At 63.8% G+C, this 21,663-nt stretch overlaps 1 protein-coding gene across 1 annotated transcript; it reads left to right on the forward strand.

The window, feature by feature from the left end:
• Positions 1–1,906: 1,906 nt before the first annotated feature.
• Positions 1,907–18,957, forward strand: WNT10A (Wnt family member 10A; the record flags this gene model as incomplete). Its single annotated transcript, XM_082001288.1, has 4 exons — positions 1,907–1,965; positions 4,877–5,139; positions 12,959–13,335; positions 18,063–18,957. The coding sequence occupies 4 exons, from the start codon at positions 1,907–1,909 to the stop codon at positions 18,528–18,530; spliced, it is 1,167 nt and encodes a 388-aa protein (XP_081857414.1). The 3' UTR covers positions 18,531–18,957.
• Positions 18,958–21,663: the final 2,706 nt, after the last annotated feature.

A 21,663-nucleotide genomic window follows, 5' to 3' on the forward strand; every position in this document is an offset into this window, starting at 1 on the left:
CCCATGTGCCTCACACCAGCAGGGTCACCTTCCTGCAAACCCCCAGCTCGTGCCAGGCACCCCCAGACCCCGTGCACGTACCCCTGTACACACCCAACATCCTATGCACACCCCACACACATGGGCACACTCATCCCCACTCCACATACTCCCCACGTATCCCACACTACGCACACCCTTCTGCACTCACTCCATGCCCCATGTATGTACCCTCTGCATGCACACTCACCTCTCACACACCCCACATACCCTCTCTATACCCTGTGCCACGCACACTCACCCTACACCCTGCATATTCACCCTATGCCCCAAGGACACTCAATCCACACTGTCCACACTGACACCCACATTGCACATGCTCACCTCACACCCCACGCACACTTGCACCAGGCTGTGTAGAGTCACCCCACACTCCGAGCACGCTCACCCTCACCACTCACACTCGCTCCGTGCTCCACGCACACTTGCCCCACTATGCACGCTTGCTCCCACCACACACAATCCATGCACCACACCATGCACACCCACCCGTGCCCTGTGCATACTAACCCCACATCATACACACTCACGCCACACTCCAGGCACTCGGCCCTGCCATGCACACTCACCCATGCAGTGAATACTCACCGTGCGTTGCACCCACTCCCCCATACCCATGCACGCTGTGCACACCCACCCATGCCATGCACAATCACCCCTCACCCGGTGCAATCCCCACGCTTTGAGCACGCTCCTGCTGTGCACACGTACGCTTATCCCGTGCCATGCGCACTTACCGTGTTGTGTGTGCTCCTCCACCCTGTGCACGCTCACCCACACTCCGTGCTCCCCCAAGTCCCCACGCATATTCTCCCACTCCATTCACCCCCCATGCACAGTCCCCCACGTTGTGCACTCTTGCCCCCATGCCACGCACGCTCGGCCCTGGCCACACTCAATCCCCGTGCCGCACACCCTCACCCCACGCCACGCACACTTACCCGACTCCCTGTGCACGCTCCTCCACGCTGCGCACACCCACCACACACACTTCTCCACGTTGTCCATGCTTACCCCCGACACCGTGCCCACTCCCCCACGCCCCGCACACTCCCCCGCCGTGCCCACCCCCCCGCCCCGCTCCCCGCGCACGCTCCCCCGCTCCGTGCCCACCCCACGCCGCGTGCCCCCCCGCCGGCCGGGCCCGCTCCCCCGGCCGGCCGCCTGCGACACGCCGGCTCCCCGCCCCGCTGCCACCCTCTGCCCCGTCCTTCCCCCGGGGCGCCTGTCTGGACGTGTCGGGACTCGGGCTCCGGGCGCTGAGTAATGCTCGGCGCAGCGCGGTCCCGGGCAGAGGCCGCCGCCGCCGCCGCTCCGCGCCCAGCGCTGCCGGGGCGCTCCGGCCGCGACCCTGCCCGCTCCGCCGGCGGCCCGGCAACACCGGGGGGCGGCGGGGTGGCCGCGGCTCCCCATGAGCCTGCGGGCCCCGCGGGAGCCGCCGCGCCGCTCGCCCGGCGAGCCCTTCCCACGCCCGCCGCGGCCCCGGAGCCCCGGGGCGCCCTGGGGAGCGGCGGGGGAGCGCGCCCCGCGGGCCGAGGGCCCCCCCGGCCCCCCGGCGCGTCCCGCCATGGGGGGCTGAGCCGGGGGGTGGCGGCGGCGGGCAGGGCGGGGGCGCGCAGCCCTCGCCGGGCTCGGCGGGCGCCGGGGCGGCGGGAGGCGGGGGGGGCATCCGGGAGGATGGCAGAGCCGCCCCGGCGAGCCGAGCCCCGGCGCGCAGGGAGCCAGTGAGAGGGAGGAGAGGGGAAAACACAAACAAGCAAACAACCCACAACAAACAAAGCGGGCAGAGAGCAGCGCCGAGCCCCGCCGCCCCTGCCCCAAAGGCGCCCGCCCGCCCGCAGCCCGCACAGCCGCTGCCCCAGCGAAGATGCGCCCGGCCCTGGCCCACGGACTCTGCTCGCTGCTGCTCAGCCTCTGGGTACCCAGGTAGGAGCTGCCCTCCCTCCCGGCCCCGGCCCCGCCGCCGAGCGCCCCGGCCCCGCGGGGAGGGCGCCGGGAAGCCGCCGCGCCCAGCCCCGCGTCGGGGGCGGGCTGCCCAGGGGCTCGGGGGGGTCCCGCCGCCCGGGCCCGGCCCCGCGCGGCTGCGGCCCCCTCGCTCGGGGCGCTGTCAGGGCCGCTGCGCCCCCCCGCTCCCCTCCGCCTTCCCCCCCGTCCCGGCGGAGCGCCGGCGGGATGCGCGGCTCCCCCCTCCGGGAGGCTGTCCCCGTCCCCCGGCCGGGGCCGCCCCAGCGCCCGCCCTGCCTGCCTCAGTTTCCCCGCTCTCCCCGGGCGGAGGACGGGCCTCGCTGCCGGGGGCTCCCGCGGAGGCCGAGAGATGCCGGCGGGGGTGCCACTGTCGCGGGAGACGGTGCCCACGGGATGGGTGCTTTTGGCTCCGCACCCCAGGGGTGAGCACCCGGGGCGGGGGATCCACCTGCATGCCCTCCCCGGCTCTGCCGATCCTAAAGGCGGGGGCGGGGGGGTAAGAGAGGGCCGCCTGCCTTCCAGAAAACGCCCCCCCAACACTCGCCACCCCTGTCCGTCCCCATCTTCCCCAGGGTGGCTGGCAGCCACCCTCCGCCCGCTCCCAAACTTGTGCGCTGCAGGCAGCCAGGGGTTAACCCTGGTGCTGGTGTGAGGGGGGGGTGTCCCCCGCCCTTCCCCCTCCCTCCAGCCCCTTTAAAATATTAATTTGTTAACGTTGGGACTTGTATTAATTAAAGCAGCAGCCGCTGCAGCCTGTGACCTGGGGGCTTGTCACCGTGAAATCAAGTTTAATCCAGATTTCAAGGGGGAAGAGAGCTGGGGGGAGCGCTGTGTCCTCTTAGGGAGGGTGACAGTAACAGCTCCTTGCCGGTCCCTGGCTCCCAGGAGCCCTGGGTGGAGCAAAAGGCAGAAGGACCTGCCCTCTGCTCTAGACAAGGGCCCCTGCCTCAGTTTCCCTGCTGTGTAATGGGGAGAAGGACCATAACATCCCCCCCCACCCCGGGATGCCCCGGGAGAAGGTGGCAGGCGCTATGGCTGGCTCAGGACAGGCGGAGGACAAGGTCCTTGCAGTGCTTGGGGCAGCAGCTTGGGGATGGGGGTAGCTGCGGACCTGCTTTGCCGTCCCGTGTCAGCCAGGGCTTGCTTCGACAGCGCGGATGAGCGCATGAGCCGGGCAGAGGATTTCCCCTCCTTGTGTAGGGGCTCTGGAGCGATGCACCCCCTTCTACTCTCCTTCTCCCCGCTCTCCCCCCACCGTGATTCTCCCTGTTGGAGTCACTTGTGGATTTGCACTGGGGCAGACCCACATATCACCCGTGGAAGTGGTGGGATGTGTATAAACACCCTTGGGAAGCAGGAGAAAGCAGCAGCCTGACGCTGACAGCTCTCTTTCCCCCCTGAGCAAGCCATAATTCAGCAGGGACCCCAGGGCTGAGCCCTTCCGAGCTGGGTGAGTGCTGAGCGGGGGAGGTCAGTCCCTCCCCTCGAGAGCTGCTTCTGTCCATGTACCTGCACTAGGCTCACAGGATTTGGGGGAGCAGAGGGGGAGTAACCCTTCTCCCCAAGACCTGGCTGCTCCGTAAGGCAGCTGCAGTCCTTCCTCCAGCAGCATCGTCCCAGTCTCACGTCTGTAATCAAGGTTTGATGGGCTCCAAGCTCCTTACTCCTCCCAGGGACCCAGCTCTTGGCTGTCCCCAGGCAAGAGGGAGCCCAGCCCAGAGAGAGCTCTCAGCAGGGACCGAGCTGTCCGGTCACAAGGAGTGGGGCAGCGCTGAGCTCCTGGAGGACCCCACTGCAAGGTGCAGGATGCTGCTGGGCATCCTGCTGCCTGCTGCTCGCTTTGCAGGTCTTTTGCTTGGACACTGTGGATCCCAGAGTCCTTCAAGCCATTCCCTGGAGCTGGGCAAACACTTCCTCCCCTTCCACCTCCCTCTCCGCATCCATCTATCCTGTGTACCTCTGTCTTAGCTCCAGGCACCTCTCTCTGGACGTGCTTTGTCCATCACCCCACACTCCATCTATCCCTCTGTTTCCCCAGGTATCATCTCTACTTGTATGAGTACTTGCACCCCTGCCACGGGCCGTGTGCCTCCCCTTGCACCCACCCGTCTGCTGGTCTCTGTGCTTCTGTGGTGACAGGCATCGGGGTCCAGTGGGGCTGGGATGTGATGGTGGATTTGGGATTGTTGCTGGGAGCTTGAGGGTGTTTGTCAGAGCACTTGGCTCCAAATTTCCCAGCTGAGCTGGTGCGAAAAGGCTGGTCCCTCTGGTTACCTCCCTTGTGAGGACCAGCAGTGCCAGGGGGATTTGAGAGATGTAGGGTGGGGATCAGCCAGCAACAGGGATGGAGCCAGACCTGGGATGGGTCTCCTGCTCCGGGGTCTCTGGATTCTCCCAGGGGGAAACCGACGCTCTCTGGGGAAGGTGAGCCAGGGCAGTCTGTGCCCGAGAGTCTGCACTGGGCGGCTGGGGCAGAAGAGCCCCGGAGGAGCATGCGGGTGGGGGTGCAGCCCTGAGAGATGCTGGGCACGGGCAGCCGGGGTGCCCGGGCTGTGCCAACATGGCTGGGGAGGACCACAGCTCCAGTGCCACTGGGCCATCTCTGCCTGGCTGAGCTTGCCGATGTGCCCAGGGGTAGGGGGGAGAGGGGCAGTTCTGGCCCTGGGGCCCCCCAGCCTTTGGAGCTGACCCTTTCCAGTGCTCCTTGTCTTTTTTTCTTTCCAATCCCACCCTGCCCTGGTGTGTCACCCTTGCAAGCAGTGGGCACGGTGTGGGGAGAGGAGCATCTCCCCTCCCCATGTGTTCCCGAAGGGGAAGCGAGCGGTTGGCACACAGCTTGCTCCGAGCTCATGCGTTTCCCTTTCCCTCCCAGCTCCTGCTCCAATGAGATCCTGGGCCTGAAGCTGCCGTCGGAGCCGGTGCTGAACGCCAACACGGTGTGCCTGACCCTGCCAGGGCTGACGCGGCGGCAGCTGGAGGTGTGCGTGCGCCACCCCGACGTCACCGCCTCGGCCATCCAGGGCATCCAGATAGCCATCCACGAGTGCCAGCACCAATTCCGGGACCAGCGCTGGAACTGCTCCAGCCTCGAGACCAAGAACAAAATCCCCTACGAGAGCATCATCTTCAGCAGGGGTAAGGGCTGGATGGCCTCCTTCCTCTTCCTCTCCCTCTGCCCAGTCACTGCTCTCGGGAGCCCTCATGGGCTTCCCATGGGCCCCCGCACAGCTCTTCCCTGGCCCAGGGGACCAGGCCAGCTCTTCAGCATCCCCATGGATGAAGACAGACAGAACCTGAGAAACCTCAGGGTCTGCCAGACCAAGCAGCACTGTGCTGTGGCAAAGCTGGGCGCTTCTCCATGCACCTTTGTACCTATGCTGGCCCTTGTCCGGAGCTCCTTCTCCGTGCTCAGCCCCAGCTGCTCCAAGGCTCCTTCCAGTCCCCACTGATGTCCGGGATCTTCCCCCCATGCAGTGTAGGCTGGTGTTTGGAGTGGTGCCACGGGTGTGCAGCGCAGTTGGTGGGTCTCAGGGTGCTCTGGGATTCAGTTTGGTGGATGCAGTGAGCATCTTGGCTCATTCTTGCTCTGGGGATGGTGTTTCAGTGCATCATGGTGAGCAGAAATGCCCCTAGCTAATGGGACGTAGCTCTGTGAGCCCATCACCCTGGCGTCCTGCCTTTGTGTTGGCTCCCCTCTGCAAAGAGCTGAGAGCTCTCTGTTTTGTGGGACCCTGGAGCATCGTGGCATGGCAGGGCAGAGAGACAGGCTGTCCTGGGAGCTCGCCTGCCTGCAGACCCCCCACCTGCGCTGCTGGGAGAGCTCTCCTAGCCCTCCACAGTCTGCCGAGCCCCAGTGCTGGGGTCTCTTCGTCTCCCTCGCAGGCATGGCTGGCCCTGGTTGATACTCTTTCCCTCAGGAGTGGACTCTGGGGGTGTGGAGAGGCTGCCCTGCACAGTGCAGATCAGGGTTGTGACCTGATGGGACCTTCTGTAGGACTTGAATGTATCTTCTCACCTAAATACCCTTCTTGAAGCCGAAGGTCTCCTTGGCCCAGGCTGTGGGCAGAAGAGAACTGTGTGGTGCCGGTGGCAGGCAGGCAGGGTGCTGAGGGCAGGCAAGGTGCCCAGCAAACACATCGCTCCTCCAGCTCCTGAGGGAGGAGAAAACTCCCAAAGGCGCTGCTCACCTACCCCCTTTGGGAGCCTGGTGCCCAGCAGAGAGGTGCCTCTGTCTCCCCTTCCCCAAACATCCTTCCACACGCTGCAACATCTCTCCCTGGGACTGTGAGCAGTCTCACAGAGGAGAGGTTGGCAGCTGGAGGATTACGTGCCGTTGAGGGGACACGGTGGCAGGAGCACCCAGGCAGCTGTAGCAGGTGGGGAGATGTCTGAAGAGGGGAGCACAGAGGTGTGTCGGTGCCGGCAGGTCCCTCATATCCAGGGCGGATAGGCAAAGCCTCGCTGGGGGGGATGCTGCCTTGGAGCACACGTGGCATCAGGGCTGCAGACCTGCTGTGGAGTGGCTGCCGTGCCCACAGAAGGGCAGCGTCTCTTCCCTTTGCGAGCAGCGCCCCGGTTAGGGCCTGGCAGGGAGGGTGGGGACCGTCAGCCCTGATAAGCATCGAGGTATTTCCAGGTCCTCTGAGGAATGCGGTTCACTTCTAGTCTCCTCGGGCAGCAGGAGACACCGACTTGCTGGCTCAAGTTGCTCACACACCCAGGTGAGCTTCCCTGCTCTGGGTCCCACCAGGCTCGGTGAGGAGCTCCAGCAGCAGAGAGCATTGACCTTCTGCAGCCCTCCCTCAGCCCATCACATCTGGTGGTGGCTGGTGACTTGCATCTCACTTGTCTCAGGTGCCACCGCAGCCCTTCCCACTGTCAGGGCCATGACCGATGGCTGCGGGGACTCCCGCAGCTCCTGGACTCTTGCCCCAGTCCTGAGCTCTTGGGTATGGCTCAGCCCAGGCTCCCAGCACCGGTGGGATCCCATCCCCTGGGATGGAGACCCAGCACCGGGGAAGGACAGAGGTGGGGCTGGTGCAGCAGAGCAGACGACCACCTCACAGCACTCCTTTTTGGGCAGCAGAGAGCGCGGGATGAGCCCTAAGGACCCAGGCCATCCCATGCGGTTGCTCAGAGCCGTTCGGACATGGAGCAAGCCTTGAGGCTGGTGCCCTGGCTGGCTCCCAGCCCACTCGTGTCCCGCAATAACGGAACCGGAGCTCTGAGCTCCGCCTTGCAGCTGCTATGGACACAGCCATCGGAGCAGGGATGCTGGGTGCGTCTCCAGAGCCTGGCGCCGGAGGAGAGGCGAGTGGTGGGAGCGAGGGGTGCTGGCTCCGTGCCGCAGGCATTAATGCATCTCACTCCCAGGGACCAGGTCTCTGCTCCGCTACTGCCCCATCCTTGCCGTGCCTGGGAACGCAGCGTGCTCATAGGATCGTTGTTTGTAACCCGAAGTGACAGACCCCTTTAATCTTTCATTCCTTTTCCCACTTCTTCTGCCATCAGTTCAGCCGTGCGTGAATCTCACTTTAAATTATTTGTAGCTGGCTTTCCCTCCCGCTCTCCCTGCTCGGCTCCGCTCTCCACCTCCGCTCCATCCTCCTGCATCCCTCGCATCTTCCCCAGCGCGGGTGTGAGCCGTACGGGCCGCTTGCCGGCCCCCCATCCCACGCTCTGCCCAGCTCCAGGTGCTCGCTGGAGCTGGAGGGCTTACACCCAGGGGACGAAGCCAGGGACAGTGGCAAACGAGTGCCTGTCTCCCCATCCTGCTGATCTGATCCCAGAAGTTTGAGTGCAAGCCCTGGGGAGCCAGGGAGGAGCAGGGAGGCTTCAAATTGAGGAGGGCTGGGAATCTGGCAGGGCTTCTGGGCGGCACAGCTGGGGACAGGGATCTTGACGGCATCCTGGGCAGAGCACAGACCTGCCGGATGTGGCAGGGCGATGCAGCCGCCCCTGGGATGCAGGGCCCAGCGGCTGCGAAGCACGACAACAGGTTAGCGGAGGGCGAGCAGAGGGGGTGCCCAGGGATTTACCATCCCTGCTCTCACAGAGCCTCTTTTTATTTTGTTCAGACAACCCCGTGGGCTGTGGTTTTTTCCGGTTTCGTCTTCTGATGCTGCACCCTTGGGGTGTGGGGTGTCCCTTGTACCCCTCACTGAGTCTCCAGTACCATCTGCACCTCCCATCCTCCTTGGTCCATGTCCACTCCATGTGTGTCCAGGCTCAGCATTGACATTGCAAATCCTCCTAGGTTTGGTGGAGGTGGCTGCCTACGTCCTCACCACCCTCCTGCCCATGCCCAGGCACTGTCACAGCTGCCAGCACCCTCCAGTCCTGTCCGTGGTCCCATCCCTCTCTGAGGGCCGGTAGAGGTGTCCTCCCCTGACCCCAGGGCACATGTAGGAGGATGGAGCAGTGAGGTGGAGGCAGGTGGCTGCATCTGCACCGGTAACTGAGACAGGTCCCTTGCCCCTGCTCCGAGGGTGAGCCAGCACGACTGCGTCAACCTTGTTGGAGAGGGTGGCCTGTTGCCCCCGGTACGTGATCCCCCTGTAGCATCCGTGGGCTGCCGGGCACTGTGTGGCTTGGCTGGGCTGAACCATGCTTGGGTGCCTGCCAAAAACGGAGCTGCGGGTGTCGGTGTGTCATCGAGCCCTTGTCCTTGTCTGGTATGTATGCACCCTTGGGTGGGTGTGATGCCAGCAGGGCTGGGACTGTCTGGCTGCCGGGCAGGGGCTGTCTGAGGTGTGCTGAAGGATCCCTCTTCCATCAGCATTCCCCTTTGTGCATCCCAACCCCATCTATATGGAGCTCTGAAAGAAATGGGACTCCCATGAAGGGGCTGGGTGTCCTTGGAGGCCCCCAAGGGTGCATGGCTGGAGTGCAGCATCCCGCTGCTCCTCCTGCAGCCTTTGGAGGGACGGGTGATACTTGCATGCCCCGTGCCCTCCTTAGAAGGGCTCCCTGGTGCCAAGGGGTCTGCGTGGCCAAGGCCAAAGCTTGATTTCACACGGCAGGGAGGGGGGAACTCCCTGCAAGGGTGGAAACACCAGGTGCTGGGGCCCAGCCAGCTGCAAGCTGGAGCCTGGGGAGGCTTTGCTGCGCGGGGAGGGCGGCAGGTGCTGTTAGGGCTATCCAGGGAGATGCTGCCGAGCTCAGGACCCCGGTGCCTGGCTGTGCAGAGCCCCAGCCAAGCTGCGGTGCCCGCAGACCGCAGCGCCTGGCCCGGTGCAGCTGCAGCTGGGCTGCTGGCAGGGTTTTCGGTAACCCCAGGCAAGCCAAGGGCTTTGCCCACCTGGCCCCGGAGCGCACGTGGGTGCTTCAGATGCTCGGCTGCATCCCTTTGGGTGCCCCCATCCCCTGGACCTTCCCCCAGCTGATGGTGGCAATCGAGACCCTGGGGACAAGGGCAGCATCCCCAGAGGTGCGGGGCTGAGCCCAGCTCCCCGCAGCCTGCGGAGCGGCGAGGGCTGCCGGCTTGGAGCGCCGTGGGCGGACGGGGAGCGAGGGCTGCGGGCTGTCCCCGGCACGCTCAAGGAGGTGCAGGGAGGCAAGTTGGGATCTGCAGGGAGGCGTTTAGCGCCTGGCGCAGGGCCAGAGCCTGGCAGGTTCACCTGCAGTTTAATTAGGGAGAGGGGAGGGAGCGGGGCTGGGGGAGAGGCGGCGTGTCGGGACTGGCCGTCTCCACGGGCCTCGCGGGAGGTGGCGGGAGAAGATCTCCTCCGCCTCGCCAGTCAGCGGGGCCGGGGCGGCATGCTGCCGGCACCGTGGAGGGTGCTGCCCATGGAGCGGGCAGCTGAGCATCCCTGGGGTACCCCGGGGTGCGCCCGGACCAGGCTGTCCCGCCTGCTCCCTCAGTGCCAGCCGGGTGCTGGGAGGGTGTCACTGCCTGGGTGTGATGGTGAGCTGTGGGAGGAAGGCCACGACTCCAGCTCTTCCTACCCCAGCGGACCGTGGAGCCCACAGCCGTGCCTGAGCCAGGTCTGTTGCCTTGGTCACACATCCACAGGAGAGACGGAGGAACTTGCAGCATCCATGGCAGAGCCAGTGTCAGCTGGGGCTTGGGCTCCTGTTGAATGGGTCCCCATCTCCTGGGTGCACCTTGACAGGGAAAATTTTCCCCTGCTAAGACAGCCGCTTTGGGATCTGACCTGAGGCTGAGATTTTCAGATCCATCCTCCTTGTCCAGCACGGTCCTTTGAGTACATGGCAGGCTGGATGCCGGCAGTGGTGTCGGGGTGGTGTCCTCCATTCCCTCTCTCCTGCGGGATGCAATACTTCCCCTCACACCTCCCACGGCTACAACCTCTTCTGCGATCTCTGGAGGGATCTGGTGACTCAGACATCATCACTGAGGTGGCTGGGGCAGCTGGAGAGCCTCTCTCCGGAGGGCTCGGGGCCGGCTGCCACACACCATGCTCGGTGGCGGTTCCTGGAAGCTCCCACCCTCACCGAGCCCACGAGGCCGGTGGTTGTCGCCTGCAGCCACGTTGCTCGCCGCTTTGCTGCAATCCTCCGGGTTCTGGCGTGGCCGGGGTAGAGCGAGGAATGTAAACTGAACCTCCAAGCAGAACCGCGCTGGCATGGCTGCTGCGGTCCTGGCGCTGCCCTGGCCCCCTCCTCCCCATTGCTCAGAGCTCCCCATGCGAGCGGGCGAGGGGGAGAGGGGAGAAGGCAGGGAGGAGCGGTGGGGCCAGGCAGAGTGGTACTGGGCAGGGAAATGGCCACGGTGAGGTGGGGACAAGACTCCCGGAGCGCCGGAATGTCAAGTGCCGGGGACCAGCTCACGCCCTGCCCGTAGCCTGGGGGATGGCAGCTCCAGGGACGAGGACCCGTGCCTCATCCATCAGCTCACGCGTGGCTGGAGAGCAGTGGAGGAAGGAGGAGGGCTGGGGCTTGCCCCCAGGGGTTTCCCAGCCGTGGAGGGCACCAAGCGAACCCGGCCTCTTTACCTGTAAGGAGACAGGCTTGCTAGACGGACTGGGTGAGGTGGAGCTTCTGTCTGGGCTCCAGAAGGGATTTTAAGGAGATGCCACATGGGAAATTGTTGGTTAGGCTGGAGAAATGTGTGAGAAAGAGGCTAACGGAAAGGCAGGGCCCAGAGGAGGGTGTCGCGCCGGGTAGAGGGTTTGCTGCTGCCATCCCCGGGCACCGGCTGTGCGAGGAGCCGGGGATGCCAAGTGGGGTGGCAGCGACAAGTCCCTGCTCTTGGGCTGTGCCCAGGTTTGGCTCATGAAGGGCTGGAGCTGGCCCAGATTGTGGGGACGGAGAACTGATATGGGGGGGATTTGGGGATCCTGCAGACCTCCCCATGCTGTTTCTCCATCCTGCGTCGCTCACCTGGGGGCTGAAGTTCCCTAAATTTGGGCTGTCCTGCTCTAACAGCGATGTGGGTGTGTTGCAGGCACTGCCTGCCAGCGCTCTCCCCGGGGAGGCTGCGCGGCGTACGCACCAGCAGCCCCATTACCTGCCCGCTGAAAAATGTTGTTCAACTTGTGCATGGAAAGAGGCAGGCTGAGAGCAAGCTTGTCCCACACCGAGGGGAAGCTGGGAGAGGCTCCCGCTGGCTTTTAAGCAGCGCCTCGTTAATTTTTTAAATGCACCAGTGTCAAATTAACACACAAAAGAGCAGCGTGACTTTAAATGCAGGTTTCCGAGCTGCGTTTCATTTCCCTTTAATAAGATCATAGCGTTCGCTCAGCGCGCGGCAGCGAACCGCCGAGGAGACACGCGTGAGGGGGAGCATCGCCCAGGATGGCGGCGGCGCAGGGGAGCGGGTTGTAACCCTCACCTCTTGTGACTCTGCGGCGCGGGCAGGGAGCTGGCAGAGCCCCTGCCTGGGATCTGTGCTTTGGGGTGCTCGCCCAACACCCCCGTTTGATGGCACGGATCTGCCGGAGAAAACTCCCCAAAACCTCTCATCTGGTTGATGAGAGGTAGCTTTGCTACGGCTGATCAAGCTGCTCTTGTCCATCGGAGGGAGAGAGGCTGGTAAACTCCAGCTATTTATTTATTTATGTGTGAAGCCACAGCACAAAATCTGGCTCTCCCTCCTTCCCCTCCACGTGCCGTGGCCGGTCACTGCACACCGAAGCAAAGGGCACTGCGGACTCCCCGCTTGGCCCGGGAACCACAGTTAAAAATATTACTTTGCCTTTAAAATAAAATAGAATTTCCCAGGGAGGGGAGGCTCTTCAGCTGGCTGCAGCGAAGCCAAGCGGCCCTCGGGCAGCCTCTGCTCGCAGCCCCACGGAGCCCCTGCCGTGGGACCCGTCCCTGTCCCCGTCCGCCCCATCCCCAGCTAACGACACTTGCGGATGTCCTCGCTCCCCGGCGTTTAACGACAACCAGCTGCCGGCCCTGGCAGCGCGCGGTGCGGTCACGGCATGCTGTGACTAACTAGGGATGCTCGATTTTTCCAGCGCGGTATCGCATTTAGAGCTTCTTGCGGGAGCTGGTGGGGCTCGGGGAGGGAAGGGGCATGGGCAGACGAATGGGCTTGGACAGGCAGTGCTGCCGGCTCCTGTTATTGCCTGATCCTGCACCCTGTGGGTAAGCAGAAACGGCCCATTCCTCAGCAGAAGTATTCCTCGGCCAGCGTTCTGTTTAATGTAGTGGGAAACTCTGAGAGGAGTGGGGAGGAAATACCGCCTTTCCCGTCAGAGCCATAAGGCTGATGCCTGAGCAATGCCGTGGTGGGATCTCCCAGGGTGATGTGGGAGCAGGGTGATGGTGGGAGCCGGGGTCCCGCCAGGGCAGGGCTGGGCTTCAGAGCAGCCATGTGTCCTGGTGGGGATGGGGCTGGAGAGCACCGAGTGAGGATTCGCTCATGGTCCAGGTGGGAGCTGGTGCATCAGGAACCGCCAGCTCCCTACACCCCAGCGCTCGTCCAGCCCCCCGTGGGGGTCGCGCCACCCAGCCTGAGCCCCGCTCTCTCCTTCCTCCACAGGCTTTCGGGAGAGCGCCTTCGCCTACGCCATCGCGGCCGCCGGCGTGGTGCACGCCGTCTCCAACGCCTGCGCCCTCGGCAAGCTGCAGGCCTGCGGCTGCGACCAGAAGCGCCGGGGCGATGAGGAGGCTTTTCGGCGCAAGCTGCATCGTCTCCAGCTGGAGGCCATGAACCGTGGCAAAGGCATGGTGCACGGGGTGCACATGGAGCACATGCCGGCCGAGACCCCCGGCCTCCAGGACTCCTGGGAATGGGGAGGGTGCAGCCCCGACGTGGACTATGGGGAGAAGTTTTCCAAGGATTTCCTTGATTCCCGGGAAACCTACAGGGACATCCACTCCCGCATGAGGCTACACAACAACCGCGTGGGCCGGCAGGTGAGCGGGGTGCTGGTGGCAGGGACGGGGTCCCTGGGACACACGCGGGAGGGCTGCGAGGGGCTTGTGCTGGCTGCGGTGGGACACGTGTGCGGGGCTGGGATTTGCCCCCACGGCACCCCCTCTCCCCAGTTTTGCCTGGAGCAAAGGCAGTGGCGCAGCCCTGCTGCCAAGCACCTCTGCTGGGGAGGGCACCTCTGAGCATCGCTGCTGTTCCCCTGCGTGGGGACACTTCCCCAGGCCACTGTCACCTGCCTGTGCCGCAGCAGTACTGCGGGGGTGGCACGGCAACGAGTCCCAGCTCCTGCCTCTCAGGGACTGGGTGAACTGGTGTTGGGCAGCTGCAGCGGGAGGGAGCTACGGGCAGGGAAGAGAAAGTCACTGGCACCATGGGGAGACAGCACAGGCTCTGCAGCACCCATCCGTGGCTCTGCCTCCGGAGAGGAAGATGGTGCCCCAAGGAGGCAGATGTGAGCGGGACCGGGCCAGGTAGCGGGCACCTACACCAGCTGGGAAGTGCAGCATCCCCTCAGGAGCGGGGGTGACAGCCCCCAGCCTGGTCCCCTGGCTCTGAGAGGGTGCTGGAGCGTGCCCAGGCGAGCAGGGCAGCGTCCCCTCCATTCTCATGACGTCAGGTCTCGTTAAAGGTGCTAATTAGTAGCTTGCTCTGTCTGGAAGCTGATGTTTAAAAGCAGCCTGACGTTGGAGACGAGAAGTACGCAGGCAGGAGGGGCTGGGAGGGCGGCTGCATTTCTCCACCTGGCTTTGCTGCCAGCAGGTGCCAGGGAGACCCCACCCCACGGATCCAGCAGGACATTTGTCCCCAAGACCCCAGCCACACGCTGCCAGGGCAGCGCAGGCGGGTGTGTAGTGGCTGCAGGAGTAAGTAATTAAAGATCAGAATTCCACAGGGAGTGTTTCCCTGGGATGGCTCAGACATTTGGATGTGCCTCTTGCTTTGAGCATGTTTAAAGCCAGCTGTGAGATGGCGATGCTGCAGAGCAGGACCTTGATGCGTGCCCTTCCCTGGTGCCGGAGCTGAGCTTTACCGCCCCAAAAAGCCATCCCAGTTTGGCCAGGCTGTAAATGCCTGGTGAAAGCCAGAGCTTTTTGCTTGTTCGGCTTTGCTTGCGCGTGGTGAAGGCTCGCTCAGTGTTAGGCAGCTAAATCCTCCACAGGCTTGCTCTGCCCCAAGCCAGGCAAGACCCCCATACCCAATTGTGGCTGTGGGCTGATCCTGGCTCCCCTCCAGCTCTGCGTGCACCAAACTGCTGGGACTCTTGGCAGTGCTTGGAAATTTGGGGTCTGTATTGCCTGTTTCCCAAGGGAAGCCCCATAGCCCCCTGCAGAAGGAGGGGAAGGTGAGAGGAATATTTGCACGAGGGGTCTGTCACCATGAGGTGCCTGTGGGAATCGGCAACAGCCAAATGCCTGGGGTCTGCTTGTCCCCAAGGCAGGCAGGCATGGGACTGGCAACGTCAGCTCTTGGTGGCTTCAGAGACAAGGGCTGAACTGATGGAAGAAGCCTGGGAGGTGGATGCAGAGGCAGAGGAGGACCAAAGGGATATAGTGGGGGATGGTACCAGTGCAGGTGGGGAAGCAGTGGCTGCACAGGCTGCCCAGCTCAGGGACCCTGTTGAGATGAGGGTGTGAGCCCATGTGTGGGTTGGGTTATGATGGCTATGTGTGCCATGCATTGGAGCAAGGAGATGGTGCTGTGCCTGGTCTGTGCCTGTTGGTGCTGTGCTTATTGCTGGGGCTGAATCTGGCTGTCCACATTGCCTGGAGATGGGTTTTTCAGCTCCTTGTCTGCTCTTCTAGGAACGCCACGCGTCCCCCACCCACCCAAGCCCTCCTCACTGCTAGGACCATCTTTCTGCTGCAGTAGGGAGCAATCTGCTGGGATTTCCCAGGAAAGGAGTGGCCATGCTCGATGCAGCAGCTCTGTGGTCCTCCCCTCCAAGTCCCAAGGCTTGAACCCCTTGAGCAGAGCGGTGACGTGGACGCGCCACGTGCCGTGCCCTGCCACGCGCCATCCCTCTCCGTGCACCGAGCAGCTGCAGCACCCAAGGCTCTCCAGCATCTCACTGATGCTGAGCATCCTCTCCGCGATCCCTGTGTGTCCCAAGGGTGCTCTGCATGCGGGTAAGCCTGGCTTCCAGCTCAGACCCTGCAATGCCAGGGGGAGGTGACAGTCCCACCGATGGCCACATCCAGGGGCCATGAGATGTGGGTTTCTGTAGTGTAGTGGTTATCACGTTCGCCTGACACGCGGAAGGTCCCTGGTTCGAAACCAGGCAGAAACACGCTGATTTTTTTATCATCTCTTTTGCATCCAGCTCCTGTCAGGGAGGGTTTTGCAGCTGCAGGGGATGTGCAGCATCCTCCGATGGTGGCAGTGGTCACCTTGGTGTTGAGTTGGGTCTCCTGCATCCCTGGGAGGGAGCAAGTTCCCCAGCGAGGAGCAGCAGGAGCATGCAAGAGGCTTTGCAGATCCTCCTAACCCGCCAGATCAGAGAGCAAGAGAGGATGAAAGGCAGCCAGGAACTACCCATTACCCTCACAACAAAGACCTACGATAAAGCACTTATGAGCGTGTCTGGGAGGAGCTGGGAATGTGCGAAAGAAAGCACCAGCGAGTCCGGGCATGTGCCGAACCCGGGTGTCTGTGAGATGGGGGAAGGACCTGGCTGGGTAGGGATGTGTGGAGCAGATCCGATGGCAAAAGCATGGGGCTGAGACTCAGATGGGTCCTTCTTGGGTCTCCCAGCTCTGGCAGGGTCCTGTCCCCCCTGTGCCGCCCATGCAGGAGAGAGAACAAGCTGTCCCTGGGCAGGGATGGATGGGTGCTTCCGTGCTGGGGCTTGGGATGCTCAGCAGTGATGGCTTGGGTGATGGAGGTGGCACACACACTTGCCTTCTCCAGCCTCTGCTGCGACCAGCTGTAGCCCCAAATGAGCCTCTGTCCAGCTGTCACACCACTGTCCCCTCCATGCCAGTGGTGACCATCCCAGCCACAGCCCTCCCTATATGCAGATTTTCCCTGGTCCAGCCAAGGGAGCAGGGAGGGAATGTGGGAAAGGATGGGGTCCCAGTGCCAGCGTGTTCCCATGGATGGTGGCAAGGATGGTGGCGAGCAGCTGGTGTTCCTGGCCGGCACACCCAGGGCATGGCAGAGAGGCCGGGCAGCTCATTACCTGCGAGGTGGAGGCTGTTCCCGGCAGGAGACAGGACTCTCAGCGGGACGAAAGCCAAACTCCAGCCCAGCCCAGACCTCTCCGCCATATGCCCCGAGCTCCAGGCGTGTTTCCCTGACCTGCCTTCATTACCATAACTACTTAGCAACGGGGAGATTTACTCAAAAACAAGAAAATGAGGAGTAAAAACTAGCCACCCCTACCAAAACAAGGCACTCCTGGCACATGCATCCCCCCCAGGGAGGGGGCAGGAACGGGCAGCGTGTGTCAGGCGTGAAGCTGGGCGGCCGGGCAGGGCTGGCATCGTGGGACGGGACCTTGCGCAGGGCCACATGTCCCCTGGGCTCCCCCCGAGCCCAGGACCATGGCCCTGGGTGGGGGCATCAGCCTGCCGTAGTCTTTGCAAGCCCCAGCCCTGCTCCCGGTGGGGCTTGGGTGTCCCCATGGGAAGGGGACTGGCCAGAGCCAGAAACGGGGAAACGGAAGACACGCCCTGGAAACGGGGGCACGCAGCCCAGCAGGGAATCCCGGTCGGGACAGAGCAGGAGACGGTATAAACTGACTCTTTCCAGGCTCTGCGGGGATGTGCGGCCGCTCCGTGTCCCTGGAGATCACTGGGCATGAGCTGTTTTCCTTGGCATGGCCACAGCAGCATCCCTTGCAGGGATGGGGGAGGGAGTGGGACCCCAGCACTCAGCCTGGTGGCTCAGCAGAGTTGCCCGGGGAGCCCAAGGTCCTCCTTGCCCCCGCACTGGCCTCTGGCCCCTGCACGAGCCGCGCTTCCCGGCCAGCCCAAGCCACAGCCACAGCCCAGCCCATGCGCCTGGGCCCTGCTGGGAGGTGGACATGTGCCACTGGCCTCACTGCAGGCTCCCCAAACCACAGGCTCGGGCTACAAGCCTCTCCGATCCCTGCTTGAAATTCGGGTGATGGTGGGAGGCAGCGCCTCAGCCCCCCGGCGCTGCGCCCAGGGCTCCCGTGAGACAGCAGGCAAGAGCTGGAAGCGGAGCTGCGCCCGGGACTCCCGGAGCGGGGGCTTTATGGGAGGAAAGCCCTGGGGAGGGGAAAGCATCCCTCCCACTTGCAGTGTTCCTGGCCGGTGAGGTGGGGGGGGACCCCCGCCCTGGAGGGTCCCAGTAGGGCTGCAAAGATGCAGCCATGCTGGCTTTTAACTGGGGTCCACGGTCTGGTTGATGCTGCTGGAGCCGAGCAGCAGTGGGAGGTGAGATCTCCTTCTCCTTCCTGTGGTCAGGTAGCTCACCCTCTCCTTTAGGTGCCGATCCCTTGCTGGAGTGTAAAAGCCCGTTGGTGCTGCCAGGATGGGAAGGGACAGGGTGTGGGACGTGGGTGACACTGGGCACGGCAGCAGGGCGCAGCCTCGCCGGTGTGGCATCTCCAGGGCTCTCATGACTGCTTGGGCCAGCCCTTGGTGTTCCCATAGTGCCAACCCACAGAGAGCTCCATCATGGCTCCTCTGGTCCCCAGAAAACATCTCCGTGCTAACCCCTCTATCCTTCCCTCCCGGCCCAGGTGGTGATGGACAACATGAGGAGGAAGTGCAAATGCCACGGGACCTCGGGGAGCTGCCAGCTGAAGACGTGCTGGCAGGTGACACCCGAGTTTCGCCTGGTGGGGTCTCTGCTCAAGGACCGATTCTACGGGGCCACCCTCATCCGGCCCCACAACCGCAACGCTGGGCAGCTGGAGCCGGGCCACGCTCGGCATCGCCGCCGGGCCGGCATCAGCGAGCTGGTTTACTTTGAGAAGTCACCCGACTTCTGCGAGCGGGAACCGGCCCTGGACTCCTTGGGCACCCAAGGGCGCCTGTGCAACAAGACCAGCCCGGGCATGGACAACTGCGAGAGCCTGTGCTGCGGCCGTGGGCACAACATCCTGCGGCAGACGCGCAGCGAGCGCTGCAACTGCAAGTTCCACTGGTGCTGCTTCGTGGCCTGCGAGGAGTGCCGCATCACCGAGTGGGTCAGCGTCTGCAAGTAGCCGGGCAGGGATGGGTGCCCACCCCAGGGTGCCAGGGACAAGGACGCCTGCCCGTTGGGGGGGGAGGGAGACGGGGATCGGCGCTGGGAGGGGAAACGGAGCCGCGGTACCCACTTCCCTCCGAGGGGAGTGGGAGAGGAGATGCTCGGCACCCTCCGAAATCAGCACTTTGTTGTCACCCGGGGAGGGCAGGGCTGCCCGCTGCCTGCTGCCCGCCCGGCCCCACATGAGAGCACCAAGGCTCCCGGCCCCGGGGAGCGCACGGCCATGCTGTACAGACCGCCGACACCAGCACCGCTCGGGGGGCGGAGGGTGGGCACAGGGGTGGGGGAGCACCTGCTGGCACCCAGCGGGACGGGGCAGGGTGGGGTGGGGGACAGCAGGGCATGGGGAGCCCGGGGTGGGAGGGGAGGGGGGACACGCACTGGCACCGTGCACAGGTTCCTCCATCCACGTGCGAGGCTGTGCTCTCAGTGGGATGGGGATGGAGCATCCCATGGGATGGAGAGGGGGCACGGCTCCCCGGGCTGGGGCTCGCCTCTGTCGGGACAGAGCTTGGGCCAGCTTGGGCTGCAGCGTCGTGGCCGGAGGGGAGGTTGCCTGGGGCTGTGCTGTGCGTGCCTGTGTTATTGTATGGTAAGTTATTTTCTGATTGTGAATAAAAGTGGATCGGAGACAGCACAGGGTATTTTGGGGTGCAGCACCCTGCTCTTCCTGATGCCCGGGGCTCTCCACTCCTGCAGGGTGCCAGGAGGATGGAGGGGGACCCTCGGTACTGCCTACCCACTTGTGCGAGACTTTCTCCCCAGTGCTCTGCTGCCATCCCATAGTAGTAGCCCTAGGAGCTGCTTGCAGACTGGCAGGAGCTGGGGACCCCCCGTGGGCACCCCAAACCCTCGCAAGGTGGCTGCTGGGAGGCTCCTGCCTGGCCGGATGCACTCTGGACCCCATCCATCCCATGGGAATCCCGGCTGTTGGCCCTATGCCCGTGGCTGTGCCGGGGTTGGGGGCTGCGCCGCTGGCCCCCACACTCCTGGGGAGGGGTGTTGGGGCAGGAGAGCAGGGGGAGGGGAAGGCAGCAAGGCCGGGCCGGGCGATGGGGGTCCGCAAACGGCACCTTGTTGCGGCGGCAGGGAGGGCACCCATCTGGCTGCGGCAGCCTGCGGGGGCCAGGCGGTGAATCATGCTGCTGGTATCTCCCGGCTGATAACTTCCCCGCTCCTCCCACGGCTGCGCGCCCCTTGGGGCTACGCAAAAAAAAAAATTAAAAAAAAAAAAGGAATTAAAAAAAAAAAACCAACCCCAAAACCAAATCGAGGAGGAAAATACCAGGCTGGAAGGAAGCAAACGCCCCGGGCCCAGCGGGGAGCGGCTCGTGTCCTCGTTTCGTAACGCGCCCGCAGGCAGCGGGGAGCTGGGTCAGCTGGGACAGATGCTCTGCCCTTCGCCACCCCCGAGCCGGAGGGCTGACTTTGTCCCTCCAGGAGGGACTGGGTGGATGGGGTCCTGTCCCCTGGAGCCAGCTGTGCTTTAGAGGCTGAGGAGAAGAGGAGGGTGGTGGAGGTGATGAAGGGAAGCATGGGAGCTCCTGTGACCTTGCGGCACCTGCGTGGCTCTGCCTGCCAGCGCAGCAGGGACAGCGGGGCATGCGGCCACCGCAGTGGCTCCCGGCAACAAAGTCCTGGGGCTGGTGACCTTGCCGAGACGGGGTCTGTGCTTGGCGCTCAGGGCACTCAGGCTCACCCTGTGGGGTGGGAAGGCAGCGGTGTTCCCACGGGGTGAGTTTGCTCTGGCAGGGCATGCTCCAGCAGTTCATTTCCCTGCCTGAGGTCCTGCTTTCCCACCTCCGGTATCCATCTACAACATCAGGGCCCTTTTTCCAATTCCACAAGCCCTTTGCCTTTCGCCGTTTGCCCCAAGCACTAAGTGGGACCCCCTGATATCCCCTGGCCACCCCGTCTTCCCCCATCCCTCCCAGGCTGTCCAAACCTCCGGGGTCCCAGGGCTGTGCTGCCCAGGCCGGTGGGGCTCTGCACATCCGTCATGCTTGGGCACTTCGTAGGTGGTGTTGGCTTCCCATCTCCCAGGGGCTGCTTCGCAGGCGCCTGTGATCTCGGGGCTCCCTGGGGTGATGACTGACTCACCACCGAGCTCTCCCCGCGCCGCACCGGCCCCTTCGCTCCCCTGCTTGCTAATCCCAGGCCACCCGCGCCACAGCAGCTGGATCCCAGCACACGGCTCCAGAGCTGGAGAGGGGACCGGAGTGGGGACAAGGTGTGTTTGATGATGCAGAGAGGGGATGCAGGGCAGGGCTGTTCCTCCTAAGCACATCTCACATTCCCCAGCGAGGGACCAGGCTCTGAGCATCCTGGGGCTGCAAAGACTGCAGCTTGCTCTCCCTTCGCCCCCCCCGCCCAGTTTGGGGAACACAGCATTGTGAAATGGCACACCAGTAATGCCAGCACAGCCAGGGTGAGACTCCCAGCACAGCCTGGCCACTGAGCCTGGAAAGCCACAGTGCCCAGTGCTGTTTGGTTCTGCAGAGACCCTGTCTGAGCTTGGGACCCTGGGACTTTCAGGGGAAAACATAAAAAGGTCCCTTGACCTTGGTGGGCCCATGGGCAGCACGCTCAGGGGTGCCAGCGCTGAGCTGTAGGGGTGCTTTGGGCTGCAGGCAGCGCGCTCTGGGTGCAGGAAGCTCCAGGGCACAGGCTTCCTAGTTGCAGGAGCTCATTCCCTCCCGGGGCCAGCCGGCTGCCACGCAATACCATACTTCAAGATCTGCTCTGTGGCTTCCCTCGCTGAGTGTCTGGGAGCCACAGGCAAAACACCAGTGTGCCTGTGGTTACAAATAGTGTCCCCATGCTTCCCTAACTGGAAACCAGCCGCCGGGCAGCCATCCTAACAACCACACCGCTGGGCACAGAGAGCATGCAGGACACCTCCTCTCCCCACAGCCACTGCTGAGCCTCCAGAGCTAGTTGCCAGCGAGGACTTGTCTTCCCAGGGTTTCAGCATCCCAAACCTCTCATCTTCCACAAGCCTGAGTGCAGCCTCCCTGATCCACAGATGGGATCTGTCCCAGTCCCACCGAAGAGTCACGTTTCCTCACATGGAGGGACTACATAAGCCT

The sequence above is a fragment of the Phaethon aethereus genome (genome assembly GCF_964289735.1).
Source record: "Phaethon aethereus genome assembly, chromosome: 6".
In the NCBI taxonomy this organism is placed as follows: Eukaryota; Metazoa; Chordata; class Aves; order Phaethontiformes; family Phaethontidae; genus Phaethon; species Phaethon aethereus.